The sequence below is a fragment of the Carcharodon carcharias genome, chromosome 2, assembly GCF_017639515.1.
Source record: "Carcharodon carcharias isolate sCarCar2 chromosome 2, sCarCar2.pri, whole genome shotgun sequence".
In the NCBI taxonomy this organism is placed as follows: domain Eukaryota; kingdom Metazoa; phylum Chordata; class Chondrichthyes; order Lamniformes; family Lamnidae; genus Carcharodon; species Carcharodon carcharias.
The window spans coordinates 216,152,329-216,174,741 of NC_054468.1; the positions used below are offsets into that span (position 1 = coordinate 216,152,329).

The window sequence follows — 22,413 nt, forward strand, 5'->3', positions numbered from 1 at the left end:
AACCTACTTTTGACACTTTGAAGTATGGAATGTGTAGATTTTCTTTATGTACACTGTTACTAAGCCGAACTGAGTAAACAAAGTTGTTTCCTAAAATAATTTAAATGCTTCTGTACCTGTCAATGTCGTGTGGTGAGATGGCTTTCCCAAAAGGGTTGTTTTGAAGTGTACACGCTATTGTTCTAATATTGAAGAAAAAAGTTAAGTGATCTTCAACGTGGAATTTGATTGATGGGAGGGGCCACTTTCAATTGTTTTTCCGTATTTCCTTGTGGGTTCATTTTTGCCATTATAGCCTCAGACTACAAAAGAATTTTGTAGTCAATGTCTGCTCTTGTAGCTTAATGCCATACGTTACTCTAGTTTTATTGCCCTGTGTTTCTCCAGAAACTTGCAGGCAGTTATTGTGAAAAGCTCCCACTGCATTGATTGGAAAGCAAGCTGACGATGAAGAAAAAGATTAATTTTTTTATTCATTCATAGGATATGGGCATCATTGGCTAGGCCAGCATTTATTGCTCATCCCTAATTGCCTTTGAGAAGGTGGTGATGAGCTGCCTTCTTGAACCGCTGCTGTCCATGTGGTGTAGGTACACCCATAGAGCAGTTAGGGAGAGAACTCCAGGATTTTGACCTGGCGACAATGAAGGAATGGCAATATATTTCCATGTAAGGACGGCGTGTAGCTTTGAGGGGAACTTCTAGGTGGTGGTGTTCCCGTGTACCTGCTGCGCTTGTCCTTTTCAATGGTAGCCATCGTGGGTTTGGAAGGTGCTGTCAAAGGAGTCTTGTTGAGTTCATGCAGTGCATCTTGTTGATGGTACACACTGCTGCCACTATTTGTCAGTGATGGAAGGAGTGAATGTTTGTTGATGTGGTGCCCAATCAAGCAACCAGCTTTGTCCTGGATGGTGTCGAGCTTCTTGAGTGTTGTTGGAGCTGCACTCATCCATGCAAGTTGGGAGTATTCCATCACATTCCTGACTTGTGCCTTGCAGATGGTGAACAAGCTTTGGGGATCAAGAGGTGAGTTACTCGCCATAGGATTCCAAGCCTCTGACGTGCTCTTGTAGCCACAGTATTTATATGGCCAGTCCAGTTCAGTTCAGTTTCTGGTCAACGGTAACCCCCTAGGATGTTGATAATGGGGGATTCAGCGATGGTAATGTCATTGAATATCAAAAGGCAATGGCTCGATTTTCTCTTATTGGAGATGGTCATTGCCGGGCACTTGTGTGGTGCAAATATTACTTGCCACTTGTCGGCCCAAGCCTGGATGTTGTCCAGGTCTTGCTGCATTTGGACATTGACTGCTTCAGTATCTAAGGAGTTGTGAATGGTACTGAACATTGTGCAATCATCAGCGAGCAACCCCACTTCTTACCTAATGATGGAAGGAAGGTAATTGATGAAGCAGCTGAAGGTGGTTGCGCCTAAGACACTACCCTGAGGAACTCCTGCAGTGATATCCTGGGACTGAGACAATTGACCTTCAACAACCACAAGCATCTTCCTTTGTGCTTGGTCTGACTCCACCCAGCAGAGAGTTTTCCTTCAGATTCCCATTGAATTGAGTTTTGCTAGGGCTCCTTGATGCCACACTCGGTCAAATGTTGCCTTGTTGTCAAGGGCAGTAACACTCACCTCACCTCTTGAGTTCAGCTCTTTTGTCCATGTTTGAACCAAGGCTGTAATGAGGCCAGGAGCTGAGTGATCCTGGTGGAACCTAAATTGAGCGTCCGTGAGCAGATTATTGCTAAGCAACTGCTGCTTGGTAGTAGTGTTGGTGACTCCTTCCATCACTTTCCTGATGACCAAGAGTAGACTGATGTGGTGGTAATAGGCTGGATTGGATTTGTCCTGCTCTTTGCGGACAGGATATACCTGCACAATTTTCCACATTGCTATGGAGATATTAGTGTTGTAGCTGTACAGTAACAGCTTGGCTAGTGAAGCAACAAGCTCTGAAGCACAAGTCTTCAGTACCATTGCCGGAATGTTGTCAGGGCCTATAGCCTTTGTAGTATCCAGTGCCTTCAGCTGTTTCATGATATCATGCGGAGTGAATCAAATTGGCTGAAGACTGGCATCTGTGATGCTGGGGACCTCCAGAGGAGGCCGAGGTGGGTCATCCAATCAGCACTTCTGGCTGAAGATTGTTGCAAATGCTTCAGCCTTAACTTTTGCACTAATGTGCTGGGCTCCCCCATTATTGAGGATGGGGATATTTGTGGAGCCTCCTCCTCCAATGAGTTGTTTAATTGTCCTCCACCATGACTGGATGTGGCAGGACTGCAGAGCATGGATCCGATCCATTTGTTTTGGGATCACTTAGCTTTGTCTATCACTTGCTGTTTATGCTGTTTGGCATGCACCTAATCCTCTGTTGTACCTTCATCTGGTTGACACCTCATTTTTAGGTATGCCGGATGCTGCTCCTGGCATGCCCCCCTGCACTCATTGAACCAGGGTTGATCCCCTGGCTTGATGGTAATGATAGAGTGGGGGATATGCCGGGCCATGAGGTTACAGATTGTGTTTGAGCACAATTCTGCTGCTGCTGGTGGCCCACAGTGCTTCATGAATGCCCAGTCTTGAGTTGCTAGATCTGTTCGAAATCTATCCCATTTAGCACTATGGTAGTGCCACACAACATGATGGAGGCTATCCTTATTGTAAAGGTGGGTCTCCCTTCCCATTCCAGTAACGCTACCAATATTGTCATGGCCATGGCCAGATCCATCTGCAGCAAGCAGATTGGTGAGAATGAGGTCAAGTAAGTTTTTAGTTGGTTCCCTCACCACTTATCGCAGTCCCAGTCTCGCAGCTATGTCCTTTAGGACTCGGCCAGCTCAGTTAGTCATGGTGCTACCGAACCATTCTTGGTGATGCACATTGATGTTCCCCACCCAGAGTACATTCTGTGCCCTTGCCATCCTCAGTGATTCCTCCAAGTGATGTTCAACATGGGGGAGTACTGATTCATCAGCTGAGGGGGCAGTACATGGTCATCAGCAGGAGGCTTCCTTGCCCATGTTTGACCTGATGCCACGAGACTTCATGGCCTCTGGAGTCAATGTTGGCACTTGGTACTCTCCCTGGCTGTGCTGTCACTTTTAGATCAATGTAAAAATATCAGTATGAATATATCTATACCAAACCAGCATCAATCATATAAAACTGTGTGTTCTGTTGGATGGTGCACCTACATCCATGAAAGACCTAAGTTGTGACTGACAAAACTTTTCTCACATCCTGGGGGAAGAGAAAGAGAAAGAAAAGATAGCCCCATTATTGTGAGATAAATTTGGTAGATTTTAGGTGTGAAAAGATATATTTTCTAACTTGCTGTTTAGGGCTGTTGTTTTTAGCTCCTTGTACATTTTATATAATCAGACTTTATTTACAGTTGAGCTGGAGTGCCTTATTTCTTGTCATTATTTGTTATACTGCAAGAAACATTTTGCTGGTCACCCTTGCAATTCTGTTTTTAATCATAACCTGAGAGAAAAGAGGAAGAGCTATGCTGTCCAACTAGTAGAAATTACTTGGGTGATTTTAATCCCTTCCTGCCTCTGCTTCTGAGTTTTTGAAGTTTTGGAGATTTTGCAGAAAATAATTGAATGGCAAAAATTCAGTGTTTTTCTTGTCTTGCCACCCATCCTTTCCCTTCAGCAGCTATTGAGTCATTTGTGGGGTTCAGTTCCTTGGGCAATGACTATCCTTTGGCATTTTGCCCATTGACCATTATTAATGCTTGGGCTTTGATTGTTATAACAGCAAACTATTCAAACATGGTCATGCCCAATCATTTGTTCTCTTGATGTTCACATGCATGCTGGGCTACAATTCTAGAAGTGTTGCTGGATAGTGATTTTTTTGTACACTGTCACAAGGGCACCGAAGCCAACTTCGGTGCAGGTACCACCACTCTGGCTGAGGTTAGCTTGTGAAGCAAAGACTGTGAACTGATGAATTATTGCTTTTCTTTACCTTTCCTCCTTAGGCTCTTGCAGATCACTTTGAAGACAAGACAACATCTGTAGTAGAACGTCTAAAGATCTTCTACTGTTGCCAAGTACCTCCACACTATGCTGTTCAGGTATGTCTATAAATCTCCAATGCCCTCTCCATCTCTAAGGAACATAATGTGACCATCTTGTGTAAAAGACAGCGCACAGCTCTCCTGGTAGTGACCTGAAGTGACAGCCTATGTGCTAAAGTCTCAGAACCCACAAGCTTCTGACTCAGAGCCAAGAGTGTGACTGCTCAGCCAAGTAGACACCTGAAAACATGTTTATTACAGATATATGCTTGACTTTTGTGTTTTATATACAGTGACACTTCGGCACTGTGGCTGATGAGAGTTTTTGTCAACCACCCAGTCTCAGATTGTACTAAATTTGACAATGTTAGCATTCAGCGGACTATGTTTTCTTGGTCTTTGAGAAACGCCTTCTTTGGCAATCATCTTTCAAAGCTCCTTTATAGGAAATGTTCTTTATATAAAAGTGTTAAAGTAATATACCTGCACGGTAGCCCCTCAGTTCTGATGTGAATAACCTGTTACTCCAGGCTGTTGCTACCATCAGGACTTTGCTGCTGTGTGGACACATTTATCAAAATCCATCTGGTTTAAATATTGCAATGAAGTGTGAATAATGAGAAGGATGAATACATTGTTTCAATTTTAAAGACGTTTATCTTCCTTTTTTCCTTTAGCGTCAGCTTGCGACTCTCCTGTTTGAGCTGGGATGTACCAGCTCAGCTCAACAGATCTTCGAGCAATTGGAGATGTGGGAAGATGTTGTTATTTGCTATGAAAGAATTGGGAAACATGGAAAGGTGAGAGAACACTCTGCTTGGCGATAACAATTGGACTGAATTTAGCACAGCTTGTTAGAGGGGCTTTTTGTGTGCTACAAGACCATTTTATCTAACGAGTTATTCTTTCGATCTGCTTGTTCTCCATAATTAAAAAGCTCTAGTATTGAATTGAATACAAAATCTGACTCCATGCAATATTGACTAAATTTTAATCAGTTTTCTGAGGGGCCTTTAAAATCTTGGGGAAAAAGCAAACTCAAATTTGTGAAAAAGGGGGAAGTTCTTCTGAGAAGCTGAAAAGATGCAGCTTAAAACTGTGGTTCTTTGTTTCCAACAGTTACACTTACTGGGCCAGGCAGAAATTGCAGTGCTAAAAACTTGCTTGCCAGCAAAATTCCTCTCTTTTAATTTCCCTGCAGGAAGGTTTACAAATGACAGATGGCATTTTGTAAAATCTATATTTGGCACCTGGAAACATCATGATTCCTTAGATCCAAAAGAGGGATTTAGCATCCGACACCCTGGAGTTTTCCTTTAATATAATAACACTTACAGTTATAAAGCACTTTGCCCCACTGAAAAATATCTCTCAGTACTTAACCCAATCAATTAAATGCAGCCATACTTGTTATGCAAGCAAATGCAGCAGCCAGCCTCCTCCAGTAATAAAATTAATGATCCTTTAATTTGTCTTTTCATGTGGTTGAGGGAGCACAGGTAAGAATACATGTTGAACTTGGAATATTGCCGTTGAATCTTCAACTTCTACCTGAATCACTGGTGCAGACTACTGGGGCCCTGGCTTAATGTATCAACAAATTTACTCAATGCAGCAAAGTTTTCACCTGTTAATAATGGTGGAAAGGATTTTTTATTCTTTCATTGGACGTGAGCGCCACTGGCAAAGCCAACCTTTATTGCCCATCCCTAATTGCCCTTGAGAAGATTGTGGTGAGCTGCCTTCTTGAACTGCTGCAGTCCATCTGGTGTAGGTACACCCACAGTGCTGTTAGGGAGGGAGTTCCAGGATTTTGACTCATCGACAGTGAAGTCAGGATGGTGTGTGGCTTGCAGGGAAACTTGCTGGTGGCAGTGTTCCCATGCATCTGCTGCCCTTGTCCTTCTCGGTGGTAGAGGTCATGGATTTGGAAGATGCAGTCGAAGGAGGCTTGATGAGTTGCTGCAGTGCATCTTGTAGCTGGTACACATTGCTGCCACTGTGCACTGGGGTGAAGGGATTGAATGTTTAAGGTGGTGGATGAGGTGCCAATCAAGCTGTTGCTTTTTCCTGGATGGTTTCAAGTTCCTTGAGTGTTGTTGGAGCTCTAAACATCCGGGCAAGTGGGGAGTATTCCATCAGATTCCTGTCTTGTGTCTTGTAGATGGTGGACAGGCTTTGGGGAATCAGGCAGTCAATTACTCACTGCAGAATTCCCAGCCTCTGCCCTTCTCTTGCAGCCACAGTATTTATATGGTTGGTCTAGTTAATGATAACCCCCAGGACATTTATGGTGGGGGAATTCAGTGATTGTAATGCTGACGAATGTCAAGGGTAGATGGTTAGATTCCCTCTTGTTGAAGGTGATAGTGGTTTAGCACCTCGTGATCATAAATGTTACTTGCCACTTGCACAAGTCTGAATGTTGTCCAGCCTTGCTGCATGTGGACATCGACTGCTTCAGTATCTGAAGACTCGTGAATGGTACTGAACTTGGTGCAATCATCGGCAAACTTCTGACCTTATGCTGGACAAAACATCATTGATGAAGCAGCTGAAGATGATTTGGCCTGAGGAACTCCTGCAGTGATGTCCTGTCACTGAGATGATTGACCTCCAACAACCAGAACCATCCTTCTATTGCTGGTATGATTCCAACCAGTGGAGAATTTTCCCCCTGATTCCCATAGACGGCAGTTTTGCTGGAGCTCCTTAATCCCACGCTCGATCAAATACTGTCTTGGTGTCAAGGGCAGTCACTCTCAGCTCACCTCTTGAATTCATTTCTTTTTGTCCACGTTTGGACCAAGGCTGTAATGAGGTCAGGAGCTGAGTGGCCCTGGTGGAACCCAAACTGAGCGTCAGTGAGCAGGTTATTGCTGAGTGAGTGCCGCTTGATAACATTGTCAGTGACACTTTCCATCACTTTGCTGATGATCGAGAGTAGACCAATGGAGCGTTAATTGGCCGGCTTAGATTTATCCTGATTTTTGTGGACAGGACATACCTGGATAATTTTCCACATCGTCAGGTGGATGCCAATGCTGCAACTAAACTGGAACAGCTTGGCTAGTTCTGGAGCGCAAGTCTTCAGTGCTATTGCCTGTTTATTGTCAGGGCCAATAACCTTTGCTGTGTTCAGTGCTTTCAGCTGTTTCTTGATGTCACGTGGAGTTAAGTAAATTGGATGAAGACTGCCATCTGTGATGCTGGGGACCTCGGGGGAAGCCATGATGGATCACCCACTTTACACTTCTGGCTGAAGGTGGTTGTAAATGCTTCAGTCTTGTCTTTTGCATTGACATCCAAGGTTCTACCATCATTGAGGATGAAGATATTTATGGAGCTTTCTCCTCCAGTTAGTTGTTTAATTGTCCACCACCGTTCATAACTGTAAAGATTTGATTTGTTGGTTGTGGGATTACATGGTTCTATCTATAACATGCAGGTAGTCCCGTGTTGTAGCTTCTCCAGGATGGCATCTCATTTTTAGGTCTGCTTCTGTTGGGTATTGTTTCTGCTCAGAGCAAATTCAGTAATTAGTGAGTAGCTTGAGGTTTCTTGTATAATACATTATTTAAGCACACTGCTGGTCCTCGGCTTATGTGCATTACCCAGTTAGATGTACACTATCTCAATCTCTTATCATACCCAGGCCATTGCAGATATATTTTTAGATTGGCATATTAATGTTTGTTTTAAAATTAGCTCTCCCAGTGGCTCAGCAAGAAGGTTAACTACACAAAGCAGAAAAGTTCCAGGTTACGGATCCTCACTCCAGATTGAATCAGTTGTGCTGGGCATGTGCAGACAAGATTGGCGTTATAACTTGCCCGCGTACCCCTGGATTAGGGAAATGAAATCATTTAGCTTTCCCATTGCTAATTGTACTCCAGTGACCTCTGATGGAAGTGTATGTTTGTATGAGAGTGCGTGTCTGTGGACTTTGAATGGTGGATTAGGCTTCACTGATGCTGTTGACATTCCCACCAACACATCATAGATGCTCACCGATGAATAGTGGTCACTTTGGTGAGGGGAGGAAAAATGATAAGAATAAAAATCTTATTGATTATTAATGCTAATCTATAATGAAGAATTAAAGGTGGAATTAAATTTGATTTATTTTTGCCTTTGTAGTCTTTTCCTCGTATTTCCTTTTTGTTTCGCTTTTTCATTTTAAAAGAAAACTTTCCCTGTCAAAGCTCTATTTTCTCAGGCACTTTCATCGAAGATGGGGTACTGATTTGGTAGGAGATCGGGAGATGAGAAGAAAGCTAGCCCTTTTACAATAGCAGGCCTTGCCCATGCTGAGTTGATGAGAATAATGAGCTGAGCAGCCGGTCTGACAGAAGTTACAATATTTTTTAACCACGCAAATAGAGACACTCAGCTTTCCACATGGTGTCTTGGTTGGTCCCCTGGCTGAGAACGGACATGTGTGTCTGGCTTTTTATTCTACTACTTAATCACTAGATGTGGAAATTAGCTTATAATATTGACATTGGCGCTAACACTCAGTGACCTAGTGCCAGAGTTTCAGTGATCATATATAACTATGCCAGTATATGGGAAGAAGCCAATGTACCTCAACATTTATTGATTATACAAAGCCTTTATTTCCTTGTTGATGCATTCTGAAGTGGAGCAAGGGGAAATGGGCTTTAAACAACATGTTTCTGTGATTTAGGACAATTCATTGTGGGTTTTATGAAAACCACAGCGGCAAATTATACTTTATACTTCTTAAATCCTCATTTTGCTTGCTCCCTCACCAAATACAGATGTGTGTTTCACTGTACCTCCATACACAAAAATAAACTTTCACTTGATGCTGTGGTTGTCAAAATTTCATCCATTGCAACTGAGAGCGAGGTGCAGAGCTGTTATTGCTATGACTGCCCAAAGGTTCAAATTGTCACTGCATTGGCAATTCCGTGAAAAGGCAAATAAAAATGACTGATGGCCTTAAGCGTAAAATTTAGGGATTCATTTCAGCTAAGCAGTGAGAGCAGTGAGCTTGTTGGGAGCCCATGGTATCAGTAAATGTATTGCTTGTGATACAAGGTAACGTAGGACTGCACAATAATCATGCCTTCTAAAAGCATAGTGCTTAGTTCTGATGCCCAGTCATCACTCAAGCCTAAGAGAGTGGGCAGAGATGGTTTATTAATATGGTAATAGGGATGAGGGCCTTCAGTTATATTTTCACCTAAGAGCAGAGTAGGTTATGGCAATATTTAATAGAGCTGTTCAAAGTTAGGAGAAGTTTTGATAGGTACACCTTTGGCGACAGGCAGGTCGGTATCCAGAAGCTACAGATTTAACATAATTGGCAATGAAAAAACAAGGAAGATGAGTAAGAATGTGTATCTGCAGTGAATTGTTATGATCTGGAATGTGCTGGTTGAAAACCAGGTAACAGATTCAATAATAATTTTCAAAGGGAATTGAATAAATACTTGTATGGATATGGGGAAAGAGCAGGGTGTATGACTAATTGGGCAGCTCTTTCAAAGAGCTATCACAAGCATGATGAGCTGAATGGCCTTCAGTGCTCTATGATTATCTTGTTTCATTCTCTCTGATACCAAGTATAATGCAGCTTAGCCCCACTTCCACAAATAGCATGATTACTACATCTTTAATGACTTAATGTGGCTGATGAAGGCTAATTACTGAACCACAACACTGAGGAAAAACACTGACTGGAAAATGATCACCTGCTTATGTTGCATTTGCTGAACCAGGACTTGACCAGGGTTTGTTTTCTTCCTCTTGTCCTTTTCAGGCAGAAGAAATTCTTCGCAGAGAGTTGGAGAAGAAGGAGACCCCCACCTTGTACTGCCTCTTAGGAGATGTGCTGAATGAGCACCAGTACTACGACAAGGCCTGGGAGCTGTCCAGCTACCGCAGTGCCCGTGCTCAGCGCTCCAAAGGGCTGCTCCACCTGCGCAACCATGAGTTCAAACAATGTGTGGAGTGCTTTGAGCGATCGGTGCAGATCAACTGCTTACAGGTGGGGAGACGATGATTTTCTGTTCTTTGCCTTCTCTTCTTGAGCTTAATGTTTTATGAAATAACATGGTTCTGACTGGAGAATTGAACCAGCAGAGGTGAGTCTGTAGTGAGATGTGCATGTTTTTAACATGTCAGTTCACACCTGCCAGTAACTTTCTGTCAAGACTGCCATTTTCTAGTCAATTTGTGTAGCATGTGTTTTCATCCGAGCCAATAGGTCCAGTGCCATTCAGCCTGCTATAAGTCAGATCCACTGGACATCAGAGCAGTATAAATTGTTGAGTCTGATACTAAACACATTGGATAATTGAGCTACGCTCTATGCCAGAAGTTACAGGTTACACTCATTGTCTTGTGTCAGGCAGAGAAGCTCCCACAGTGCAGGTAGAGGACAGTAACAGACTTCAGGAGGACATAGGCTAGTGCAAGGAGGGACGTATGGCAGACGGATTTAATGCAGAGATACATTTTGGTAGGAGGAAGGAGGAGCAGCTGAAATGATGAAAACTGCTAATGTGGTAAATAATACAGTAGGGTCTTACACGCTTGGATGGGAAAGACGGTGTGAGGCCCTTCAGTGGATGGAGCACAACAAAGAGGGAGAACAGGTACAATTGGCGCTTGAGGGTAGAGATGTGGTTGGTGGAATAGGGTGTTACGGATTATTGATTTGGAACAAAAATCAGCAGTGGCCGAGGTCACAGTGAGGAGGCCTGAATCATTTTCAGGTTGGAACAGATTAAGATCTTACTTCACTTTTTGGTGGAATTGAGAAATGGGAAAGCTCCTACAAGTAGCCAGGCTACAGGCAGGTGACTTTGGGGGTGGAGGATGCATGGGTTGCAAGAATAGGCTGGCAGCAGGCTGAAATATCTTTGCAGGGCAACAGGGAGATATGTACTTTTTCTGAGCAGTCTCCAGCAATTCATAGGATCTATCAAATGTCCTTTCAGCCTTCTCTTTGAGGAAAATAACTTCAGCTTCTCCAAACTATCCATGTAACTGAAGTACCTCATTTCAGGAACCATTCTCATAAATCTTATCTGCACCCTCTCTAAAGCCTTCATATCCTTTCTGAAGTGCAGTATTCAGAATTGGATGAGTGCTTCAGTTGAGGCTAAACCAGTGTTTTACAAAGGTTCTTCATAACCTTGTTGCTTTTGCACTCTATGCCTCTATTTATAAAACCTGGAATTCAATTTTTTAAAACTGTTCTCTCAATTTTCCCTGCTACCCAAAACGATTTGTGCACATATACCCCCAAGTCTCTGTCTCTGCAACCGCTTCAAAATTGCATCCTTTGTTTTATATTGCTTCTCATTCTTCCTACCAAAATGTGTATCTGCATTGAATTTCATCTGCCACATGTCCCTTTGCACTAGGTCATCTATGTCCTCTTGAAGTCTATTACTATCCTTTTCACAGTTCACATTACTTCCAAGTTTTGTGTCCTCTGCAGATTTTAAAATTGTGCCCTGTACACCCATATCTAGGTCATTATATATCAAGAAAAACAATGGTCTTAGTAACAACCCCTAGGAAAACCTACCATATACCATCCTCCAGTCTGAAAAACAACAGTTCATCACTACTCTGTTTCCAGTCACTCAGCCAACTTTGTATCTCTGCTTCCACTATCTATTTTACTTTATGGGCTTCAGCTTCGCTGACAAGCCAGTTATGTGGCACTTTATCAAATGCCTTTTAAAAGTCCATCAACTGCATTGCTCTCATCAACCCTCTCTGTTATCTTATCAAAAATCTCAATCAAGATGTTAAACATGATTTGCCTTTTACAAATCCATGCTGGCTTTTCTTAAGTAATCTGCATTTGTCCAAGTGGCTTGTTTTTACCCTGGATTATCATTTCGAAAAGCTTTCCCACCACTGAGGTTAAACTGACTGGCCTGTAATTGCTGGGGTTATTCCTATGACTGTTTTTGAACAAGGGTGTAGCATTTTCAATTCTCCAGTCCTTTGGCAACACCTCTGTATCTAAGGAGGATTGGAAGATTATGGCCAATGCCACCGCAATTTCCTCATTGACTTCCCACTGCATCTTCAGATGCATTTCATCTGACCTTAGTTACTCATCAGCTTTTAAATACAGCCAGGCTTTCTAATATCTCTTTTTATCAATTTTTTTAATGTTTACCACCTATTTCACTGCAACTTCAGCAATATCATCCTGGTTGGGAAAGTAAATTGCAAAGTACTTGTTTAATGCCTCAGCCATGCCCTCTGCTTCCATGCCTAAATCCCTGTTTTGGTCCCTAATCAGCTGCACACCCCTTCCCTTACTATCTTTTTAATATTTATATGCCTATAAAATACTTTTGAATTCCCTTTAATGTTAGCTGCTGGTCCTTTTTTATACTCTCTCTTTGCCTCTCTTACGTCCATTTTTACTTTCCATTTGAACTTTCTATATTCAGCCTGTTTCTCACCTGAATTATCAACCTGGCATCTGTCATAGGCACCCTTTTTCTATTTCATTTTACTCTATTTCTTTTGCTATCCAGGGAACTGTGGCTTTGCTTGCCTTACCTTTCCCCCTGAAAGGAATGGGCTTAGACTGTAACCAAAGTATCTCCTCAAAGCCAGCCCATTGTTATGTTACAGGTTTTCATGCCAGTCTTTGATTCCAATTTACCTGATCTGTTCTTATCCTGCTGAAATCACCCTTCCTCTAATTAAGCATTTTTACCCTAGATTGCTCCTTGTTCTTTTGCGTTGCTAACCAAAACATTATGGTACTATGATCACTATCCCCTAAATGTTCCCTTATTAGGGATTTCAGTTGACACTTGATTCATTTGACCCATGTAATTCCTCAGAATCAGCTCAGCAATGCCCCTTCCTTGATGGGCCAAAAACGTACTGATCAAGACATTCTCTTGAACACACTTCACAAATTCTTCTCCCTCTCTGTCTTTGCACTATTACTATTCCAGTTTATATTTGGATAATTAATATCCCCCATATTTTTACGCCTCTCTCTGATTTCCCTAAAGATTTGGGCTTCTATTTTTGCACCAGTTGATGACTTATAGAATATACCCAATATACCTCCACTGTTTCTTAACACTAACTAAATAGATTCTGCCCTTGACATTCTTTCTCTAGGGCATTCTCTCTCTCCAGTACTATAATATACTGCTTAATCAATACTGCCGCTCCTCCTCCTTTCTTTCCTTCGCAACCTTGCCTTATCCTGGACTATTTATTATCCAGCCGTGGGCTTTTTTGAGCCAGGGGTCTCCGTTATTGCCACAATATCATATTCCCATGTTATTAACTGTACCTATAGCTCACCAGTCTAATACAGCACATTTTGTGCATTTACATACTTGCATTGCAAACCTATTTTAGATCTTATCCCATTCCCTTGTCATTCTATTCTCACCTAATACCTTACCATTCTAGTGCTATGTGTCTCTCCTAATCCTTTGTGCACCTTTATTTCCTTTCTAATGCTACATCCTATTGCCCACATTTGCTTAAACCTTCACCAACAGCATTAGCAAAGGACATTGGTGCTGTTGAGGTGCGACCGTCCAGTTCCAGTAATCTGAAACCCTCTCTGCTGCACCATCTCTTCAGCCGCGCATTCCTTTAAGCACTGCTGGTTAGACCTCTCATGAATTGGGAAAAGTGGGACGAGAATTTACTTAGCTAGCTCAGAGAGGACCCTGATTCACATACGTAATCATCCTGTGTTCAATGGGAATGTCTGCCAATTGGATCAGGTGGACAAATGGACAAAGAAGGTTGCAATAGATTTTCTTCTCTGATTGCTTGTTTTCCAGACAAGAAACAGTCTGCCGACAGTTGAAAATTCCACCCTCCCACTTTAAGTATTTTCGCAAAAAGAGAAAGCTAATTGGTTTATTTGCATTTAAATGGATTTTATAATTCTGGAATGAGAGGTGTAAAATGCTGCACATTATGCAACGGTCATTTCAGTTAGACACACTCAAAGGGATTAGAAAAAACCCAAGACTTTAAAGGTATGTAGATATGGAACTCCTTTACCTTATGTTTACCTATTTTAGTCCATCAATTTCTATAGTCCACAGACTTATAAAACCCTTGGCATTACTTAACCATTGCTTGATTTATGTCATCTTCCCCCTTCAACCTTAAGAATGTACTTTAATGGATTAATCTGTTATTTGTTCAGTTTATTTAGCAGGATGAGGGTTAATAAGTAACCTTAGTTAGTCCCAGATAAATGCACAATTAAGTTTTGTGTAGACTCGTAAATCCAATGTGTTTATCTTTTTTAGTAGCCCAATAGATTAAAAATAGCTGTTATAACACCAGTGGTGAATGGTCTTTTGACTATAAGCAAGTCCTGTACAGGTTGATAATGACTGCTACTGTTTGGAAGTTCCAAGCTTCCTTACTTCATCTATACTTTTATTAAAAGCTGATGTAAGGACTCTGTAAACACACAACTCAAATGATGCCTCCTGCAACTGAGGCAGACTTAAATGACTTAATCAGTCATTGAGGGGTAATTATTCCATGGGATTGAAAATTTGCTTGAAATCTCTTTGGTGGTTTTGGTTGTGATCATTCCTCCTCTGCATTTTTAAAAAACTTATCACCTTCTGTTAGCTTGAGATCATGCTAAACTCTGCTGTTCATATCCTAGTTTGCACCGAGTCCTGTTCACCCATCACCCTTGTGTTACCTACTCTATGTTGCGTCCCACCTGGTCCAAAAACGCTTTGATTTTAAAAAAATCATTCTTGCTTTTAAATTCCTCCATGGCCTTATCCCCTTCCCTCCGCCTGTCTCTGTAATCTCCTTCAGCCCGACAACCCTTTCAAGATCTCTACACTCCTCCAATGCACTCCTTGTGCATTTCCAGTTTTAATGACTCCACCCTTTGCAGTTGTAAGCTCGGTTGCCAAGGCCCTGAGCCTTGGAACTCCTTCCCTTAACCCCTTTACCTCTCTACCTTCCTCTATGTTGCCCCTGATAACCTACTTTTGACTAAATTTTGGTCACCTGCCCTAATATCTCATGTAGCTGCGTGTCAAATTTTGTTTGATAACGCTACTGTGAAATACCAAGTTAAAAGTGATATCTAAAGGGAAGTTGTACTTCAAAATTCTTCTCTTAACAGAATGTCGGGGGAGAGGGAAGAATGTGGAGGTGAACTTGGGGCTTTCCGTGTGTTCATTAACAAGAGCTTATACCATGTCAACAACAACTTGCATAGGTATAGCACCTTTAATGTAAAAAAAAATTTCAGAAGCGTGATTCAAAGAAATCTCAACAACTCAAAGATATTTCTTCAGCTTCCAAAGAAACTAACAGCCGTTATAAATTAATTATAAAAGGGGTCACACAGCAGGACTGCTAAAAACAGTAACATGTTCTCTTGTGAAAAAAACAAACTGGTGGGTTTCTTTTTTTTTACCATAAATGAGATGGTATTGGTCATCATTATTTTTGGAGCTCACTTTTTGGAAAAGAATGTGCTGGGATCGGTATCCGTTTCCCAGGATGGTAAGTTGTCGTTTTGTTAAATTGTCATCCAGGTTTGTGAAGGACTTTATCTCTCAGCCGATTCTTTGTTTCTTGCAGTATTTCATTAAACCTAACCCAGCTTGTACAGAAATCCTCAAGTGCAGCCTTGTGGCTCCAATAACTTAAAATATTTTATTGCATCTAACCAGGATTATTATTAGTGACACCTTCTGGATTTATTTCAGAGATCAGGACGGTGAGAACTTTCAGCCCATGTTTGCATAACTACTGGCATCACCTCAAGAACATTGTGTTAAATTTATGCCCTGCCAAAAATGCCCATTGCGACTTGATGGTTATGTTTTGAACCCAGGAATTGTGCAATGGTGTCCAATATGAGAAAAGTGCCATTTTTTAAAACTTAAAGTGACATTTGACCCTTAGTGGAACCTCATTATCAGAAATTTTCCAGAACAAAGCCATGCATGAGATGCCCCAATTGTGTTGCAAACAAAAAAAAGTTGCTGGAGTAAATGGTGTTTTGGATTTGTCACAATTATTTGTTTTAGCTGTCTGGCAGACCATGTTGCTTTTATTATTTACGTTACACTTATCCCTGTTCCATTACACACTGAGAGGGAAGGTTCTAGTCCATTGTAATCGGTGGTGGTTGCGGGGGCTGCTGTATTTTGAATAATTAGTCAACCTCCTCGCTTTGCACTTCACAGTTGGGTAGAGTCTGGCAATTGTTACTCAAATTCCTAATGAGCAGGTATTTTCTTTCTTGCAAGAACATGATAATTTCACTGATGAGTGATTATTTATGCAATTGAAAGCCGAATGGGGATACAGACTTTTAGGTCGTAATTAGCCAATCAGAGCTAAGTGCAGAATTCAGTCAGTGGTTTAAGGGACTGTTCACTAATTACAAAAAAAGGCAGAAAGAAATAAAAATCTGCTAGAAGTATAAAGCAAAAACAGAAAATGCTGGCCTGTAAACAGAGGGATCTGGGTGTCTTAGTGCATGAATCGCAAAAGGCTAGTATGCAGGTACAGCAAGTAATTAGGAAAGCTAATAGAATGTTATAATTTATTGCAAGGGGAATTGAATACATAAGTAGGGAGGTTATGCTTCAGTTATACAGAGCACTAGTGGGACCACATCTGGAGTACTGTGTACAGTATTGGTCACCTTATTTAAGGAAGGATGTAAATATGTTGGAAGCAGCTCAGAGAAGGCTTATCAGACTAACACCTGGAATGGGTGAGTTGTCTTATGAAGAAAGGTTTGACAGACTAAGCTTACATCCGCTGGAGTTTAGAAGAGTAAGATGTGACTTGATTGAAGATCCTGAGGGATCTTGATAGGGTGGGTGTGGAGAGGATGTTTCCTCTTGTGGGAGAATCTAGAACTAGGGGTCATTGTTTAAAAATAGGGGGTCACCCATTTAAAATGGGGATAAGGCAAAAATCTTTCACTCAGAGGGTTGTGAGTCTTTGGAACTCTCTTCCTGAGAAGGCATGAAAGCAGAGTCTTTGAATGTTTTTAAGGCAGAGGTGGATAGATTCTTGATAAGCAAAGGGGTGATAGGTTATCGGGGGTAGGTGGGATGCAGATTTGCAGTTACTATCAGATCAGCCATGATCTTACTGAATGGCAGAGCAATGTCACGGGGCCAAATGGTGTACTCCTGCTCCTTGGTCGTATGTTCATATCTGAAGGGAAGTGAATGGTTCGGGTGTATAATCCTTCAGAAATTGGAAAGAAAATTGCAAATGAGCAGAATTTGAAAAGAATGGAGCAAAGGGAAGGGGAAGGAAACAGAAAAGTTTGGTGGAATGATCTGTAAAATGCTTAAGAGTCAATGGAAATATAAATCAGAAGGGTTGTGTAAAACAGCATGCTGACTCCGTGTCACCCATTTCACGCTCTTGCATCAAGTCAAGATTTACCCCATTTCACGCTCTTGCAACAAGTCAAGATTTACCCCATGGAACCCAATAGCCTCTTTGCCTGGCACCAGCCAATAAAGCGTTAACAGGGGATCAACCCTGGACTTTCCTCATCTTTATTACTCTTATGTAATTAGTGAATTTACCTTCGCACCATTGGGTTAAAATTAACTGGAATCTCTAATTTACGCTGTAATTTTAAACCTTTTCATTAGTTTCTTTTCTCTTAACCGATTAATTTGGAAATATCTCCACCTTCAGATCTCCAACTCTCCCACCCCTTGCATTTTGCTTTCAACGTTTTTTTTTTATCTCTCTCTTTGCAATTCTTAATCCATGTTCTTTGCCTGTTCCTCCCAGTGTTAAAATTGTGCATCAGTTTAACTCTGTGGAAATTCTCTATAGATTTAGCTTGAGTATTCTTTGTTTTCTGTGCTATGCCTTTTCTATTTTAGCTTAATCTACTTTCTAGTGCCCAGCTTTGCCTTGAAGCTGTGTAACAGTGCTCCATGCATGGCGGGATGTGGAATATATCTCTGTAACTGTTCTCTATGCATAGAGGAAGTGGAATATATCTCTGTAACTGTTCTCCATGCATAGGGGATGTGGAATATATCTCTGTAACTGTTCTCCATGCATAGGGGGTGTGGAATATATCTCTGTAACTGTTCTCCATGCATGGCGGGATGTGGAATATATCTCTGTAACTGTTCTCCATGCATAGGGGATGTGGAATATATCTCTGTAACTGTTCTCCATGCATAGGGGATGTGGAATATATCTCTGTAACTGTTCTCCATGCATAGGGGATGTGGAATATATCTCTGTAACTGTTCTCCATGCATAGGGGATGTGGAATATATCTCTGTAACTGTTCTCCATGCATGGCAGGATGTGGAATATATCTCTGTAACTGTTCTCCATGCATAGGGGATGTGGAATATATCTCTGTAACTGTTCTCCATGCATAGGGGGTGTGGAATATATCTCTGTAACTGTTCTCCATGCATGGCAGGATGTGGAATATATCTCTGTAACTGTTCTCCATGCATAGGGGATGTGGAATATATCTCTGTAACTGTTCTCCATGCATAGGGGATGTGGAATATATCTCTGTAACTGTTCTCCATGCATAGGGGATGTGGAATATATCTCTGTAACTGTTCTCCATGCATAGGGGATGTGGAATATATCTCTGTAACTGTTCTCCATGCATAGGGGATGTGGAATATATCTCTGTAACTGTTCTCTGTGCATGGCGGGAAGTGGAATATATCTCTGTAACTGTTCTCCATGCATAGGGGATGTGGAATATATTTTCCGACAGTGCAGGGCAATCCAGTGAAAGAAGTTGGAGGCCAGCATTTGGAGCAAAAAGCCTTCCTCACTGCAGCATTTCCCTGTACGTCTGTTCTATTTTAAATTGATCTTAAAGTTCAAATTGATATGCAATTAGTTTTTTAATCCTTTGTCTGCTGGAAAGTTTAACTGTGACTGCTTTGGGTAAGTGTGTTGACTGTTCTCGACCCTCTGAGTGCGAGAAAGAGTAAAGTGATCCTAGACACAGTCATGTGACCTAGTCTGCCATGAAGGTAAATAGCGTCTGTTTGATATCACCTCACCATCAGTCAAAATAACTGAACCTTTTGTAATGCCTATAAGTTAATCACAAAGTCTGCTGGTTTTGAACAAAAGTCTTGGCTTTTAGTTTCATTAAAAGCGATTGCACAGGATAGCCTACAGCAAGCAAGGAATTATTTGCGGAACTCTGTCAACCTAATAAGTGTTTGAAATTCTTGTCAGTGAATTGTAAAAAGACTTCCTTCTGTACAGTGCAAGTCATTCTTTCCCTTGTCTTAAACCAGTCCACTGACAGCTGCAACTGTGTGCCTTAGACTCCTAGTGCACCCACTTGCTACTGAATAGTTGGATGGATTGGCTAGCTTTAACCTCAGTTGCCTCCATGCCCTAACTAAACTGACCACTAGAGACAAACCGCAGTATTGCCCACTCTGCAGCAGATTTGCGAGCCACTTCTGCACAACAAAAGCTCAGCCTGCCTTTGAATGTTACCAAAACAGAACTCATGTATCAACCCACACCTGGTCAACCAAATATTTCACCTCCTGTATATGTTGAAGGAGAGACTGGAATATGTTGAGCACTTCCCATACCTTGGCAGCCACATCTCTCAAAAGCCTACCATTGATGTGGAGATCCACACCAGATCAGCTGCACCAGCTTAGCCTCCTACAAACAGTGAGTGTTTGACAACAAAGACCTCAGCAACAAAAGCCCTAGTATGCAGAGCAGATGCCATCACCACACTGTTAACTGTAGTGAGACCTGGACTCTGACGCATAAGAGCGCTAGAGAAATTCGACCAGCAATGCTTCCTCCTGGGTTCAGTGGAAGGACTGTTGAACAAATGCCAGTGTCCTTCTTGAAGCCAGCTTCAAAAAGCATTCCGCCAGAACTTCTGCAAATTCAACTTCAATGGACTGGACACTCCGTCCTAATGGCTGAAAACTGTTTCCTCCACCAAGTCATGTTTTCTCAACTCTCAAACAGCCAACATTTCAGGAGAGGTAACAAAACACTTCAGCGATACTCTGAACCTTCCCTCGAAGCGTGGGAGCATTGACATTAATAACTATGAGGAGCTTGCTACCAGTTGTTCAGAATGGTGACAACTTGTCCATCAGGCTGCACCATGCTTTGAGTTAGAGCGTCTTAATGATGATGCAGAGCAGGAAAGAAAAGGAAGCAAATCCTGCATTCAGGATCCCACTACTCCATGGGACATCCTGCCACATGTGCTCAAAGAACTGAGAGTTGAGAATCGATCTGTTCAGTCACATGAAGACCCAGGGCAGAAACTCACGATCCTGAGTTGCTGTCTTCCTCAAACTGAGGAACAGCTGATGACAAGGTCAATGAGTAGGAATATCCTGTTTTGGTGGCTTTTATTTTTGTGAAACTTGGTTTCAGCATGTTTTTATTTATTTGTGGACAAATCCACACTTGTCAACTATCATTCCTCAGCTGTAAATCCATAACACCTAGATGCTTCAATTGCATGCTGGCCTATGCAGCAGATTTGTGGTCTTGGAGCTGAGGAGATGTAAACAAAAAAGTTGCTGGGATAAATGATGTTTTGGATTTAATGATTTTTAAAAATAAACATTTATCACACTTATTTGTTTTAGCTGTCTGACTGGTGATGGTGCAAAGTCCCATCCATTGGCTAGCTGCTGTTTTGATGGTAGGTGATGCTACATGATCTTGTCTATGCCAGGCATTCGGTAATAACTGGTAGAGCTCAGAAAGTGATATTAGTGTTATGGTTAGAAGCAGCTGAAGGTAAACCGAAGGTGCTAATGGAGTTGGTGAGCTTAATTTATGGAAGAGAGAAGATGGGAGGCCGGCCAGGAGAACACTTGAATAGTCAAGATTTGAAGTAGCAGAAACATGGATAAGAAAGCAGGTGAACTGAGGCAGGATGGGTTCTAACATTGTTATGGAGATGGAACTAATGACAACCACACTTTGCTAAAATGAACTGAAATTGTCAACCTTACAGTGTCCATTAAAAGCACCCTTCTTTTGTTACTGGTCAGCTACATTAAATATTGAACCAAGATTTGGACACTCGTACTCTGTTTCCATTGGCTGTGGAGCAAGCAGGAGTCTAAGTCGAGTTTGCCAGCTCTGTATTTCTCTAAGTAAACCAATGCAGCATATCCTTGGCTCACTTTTCCTGGACAATGGAGGAACATAGATTCTACTCTCAACTGCGCACATCATGCAAGTTTGACTAGCCTTAATGAACAATGCATTCAGTATCAGGATGCCAGCTTGGAGACAATACTGTCACCAGCAATTGGCATTTAGAAATACCTGTCAAAAGACAGGAAGTCCGGTGATTGTAGCCTCTCTCTGCTATATGGCTATGCAAATTCTCGCTCAGTCGCAATTGGGATATTCCGAGGTAATTGGGGTATTCTGAGGTAATTGGGGTATTCTGAGGTAATTGGGGTGTTGTGTGGAAATTGGGGTATTGTGAGGTAATTGGGGTATTGTGTGGTAATTGGGGTATTGTGTGGTAATTGGGGTATTGTGTGGTAATTGGGGTATTGTGAAGCAACTCAGGATTGTTTGTGGAAATTCAAATATTCTGCCAAGAGCAGAAATAACGGCTGGGATTTTCTGGCCAAGTCATGGCAGGAAGCGCTGTGGGGAATGCGATGGTCCAGCCAAAAGCCCATTGAATTTTGGCATTACCAGATGATCCCAATGATGTGCAGGTCTGGAAAATCCGGCCCAACACCCTGCAACAGGTCAGAAATTCATGACTGCAGTCTAAATTTTTCCACAATGCAGTGACTTTGGCTTCAAAGCAGTTGGGTGAAGTTTAGTTTGTATAGAGTTTTTCCCAGTAATTCAGTTGGTAAATGCACCATGTAATGTGGTGTAGAACTGAATAGAAAACTTCTAGATCTATTATCTGAACTCTGCTCTTTTTAATTGATCTCCATCGGGACAGCAGTGCAGTTGGACCACAATGTCCCTGAGCAATGGTTGACTTTTGTCTTGCAGGAGCACATGCAAAGGTTTGTCTTGGGAGCGCTCTATGTTTTACTGGCCAGAATTGATGAGTTGCACGAACACTGGTGGTAGAGCTCACCCTTGTGAAACTATTGGTTTGAAGGTTGCTGGAACGCTGCATGATGTGTAAGGAAGTGTGTGACCAGATTGGGGTTTTCATCCTTGGAGCACAGTTCTGGAGTTGATTGCATTTGTGCTGGTGCCGAGTCCGACTGGTTAGATCTGTTCATGGGACCCCAAGCATGAGTTACATGGTACACAATGAGGAAAATCAGCCGTTCCTGCTCCTGATTCCACTCCAT

At 41.9% G+C, this 22,413-nt stretch overlaps 1 protein-coding gene and 1 pseudogene across 1 annotated transcript in view; both read left to right on the forward strand.

Annotated features, from left to right (window-relative positions):
- The window catches only part of ttc27 (tetratricopeptide repeat domain 27), a 243,222-nt gene that overhangs the window by 161,331 nt on the left and 59,478 nt on the right, over positions 1-22,413 (forward strand). The window contains exons 13-15 of the mRNA XM_041207509.1: positions 4,007-4,102; positions 4,723-4,845; positions 9,837-10,064. Of these exons, the coding sequence (XP_041063443.1) occupies positions 4,007-4,102; positions 4,723-4,845; positions 9,837-10,064 (447 nt within the window). The remainder of the gene's footprint in view (positions 1-4,006; positions 4,103-4,722; positions 4,846-9,836; positions 10,065-22,413) is intronic.
- On the forward strand, positions 4,451-4,615 carry LOC121275550 (annotated as a pseudogene).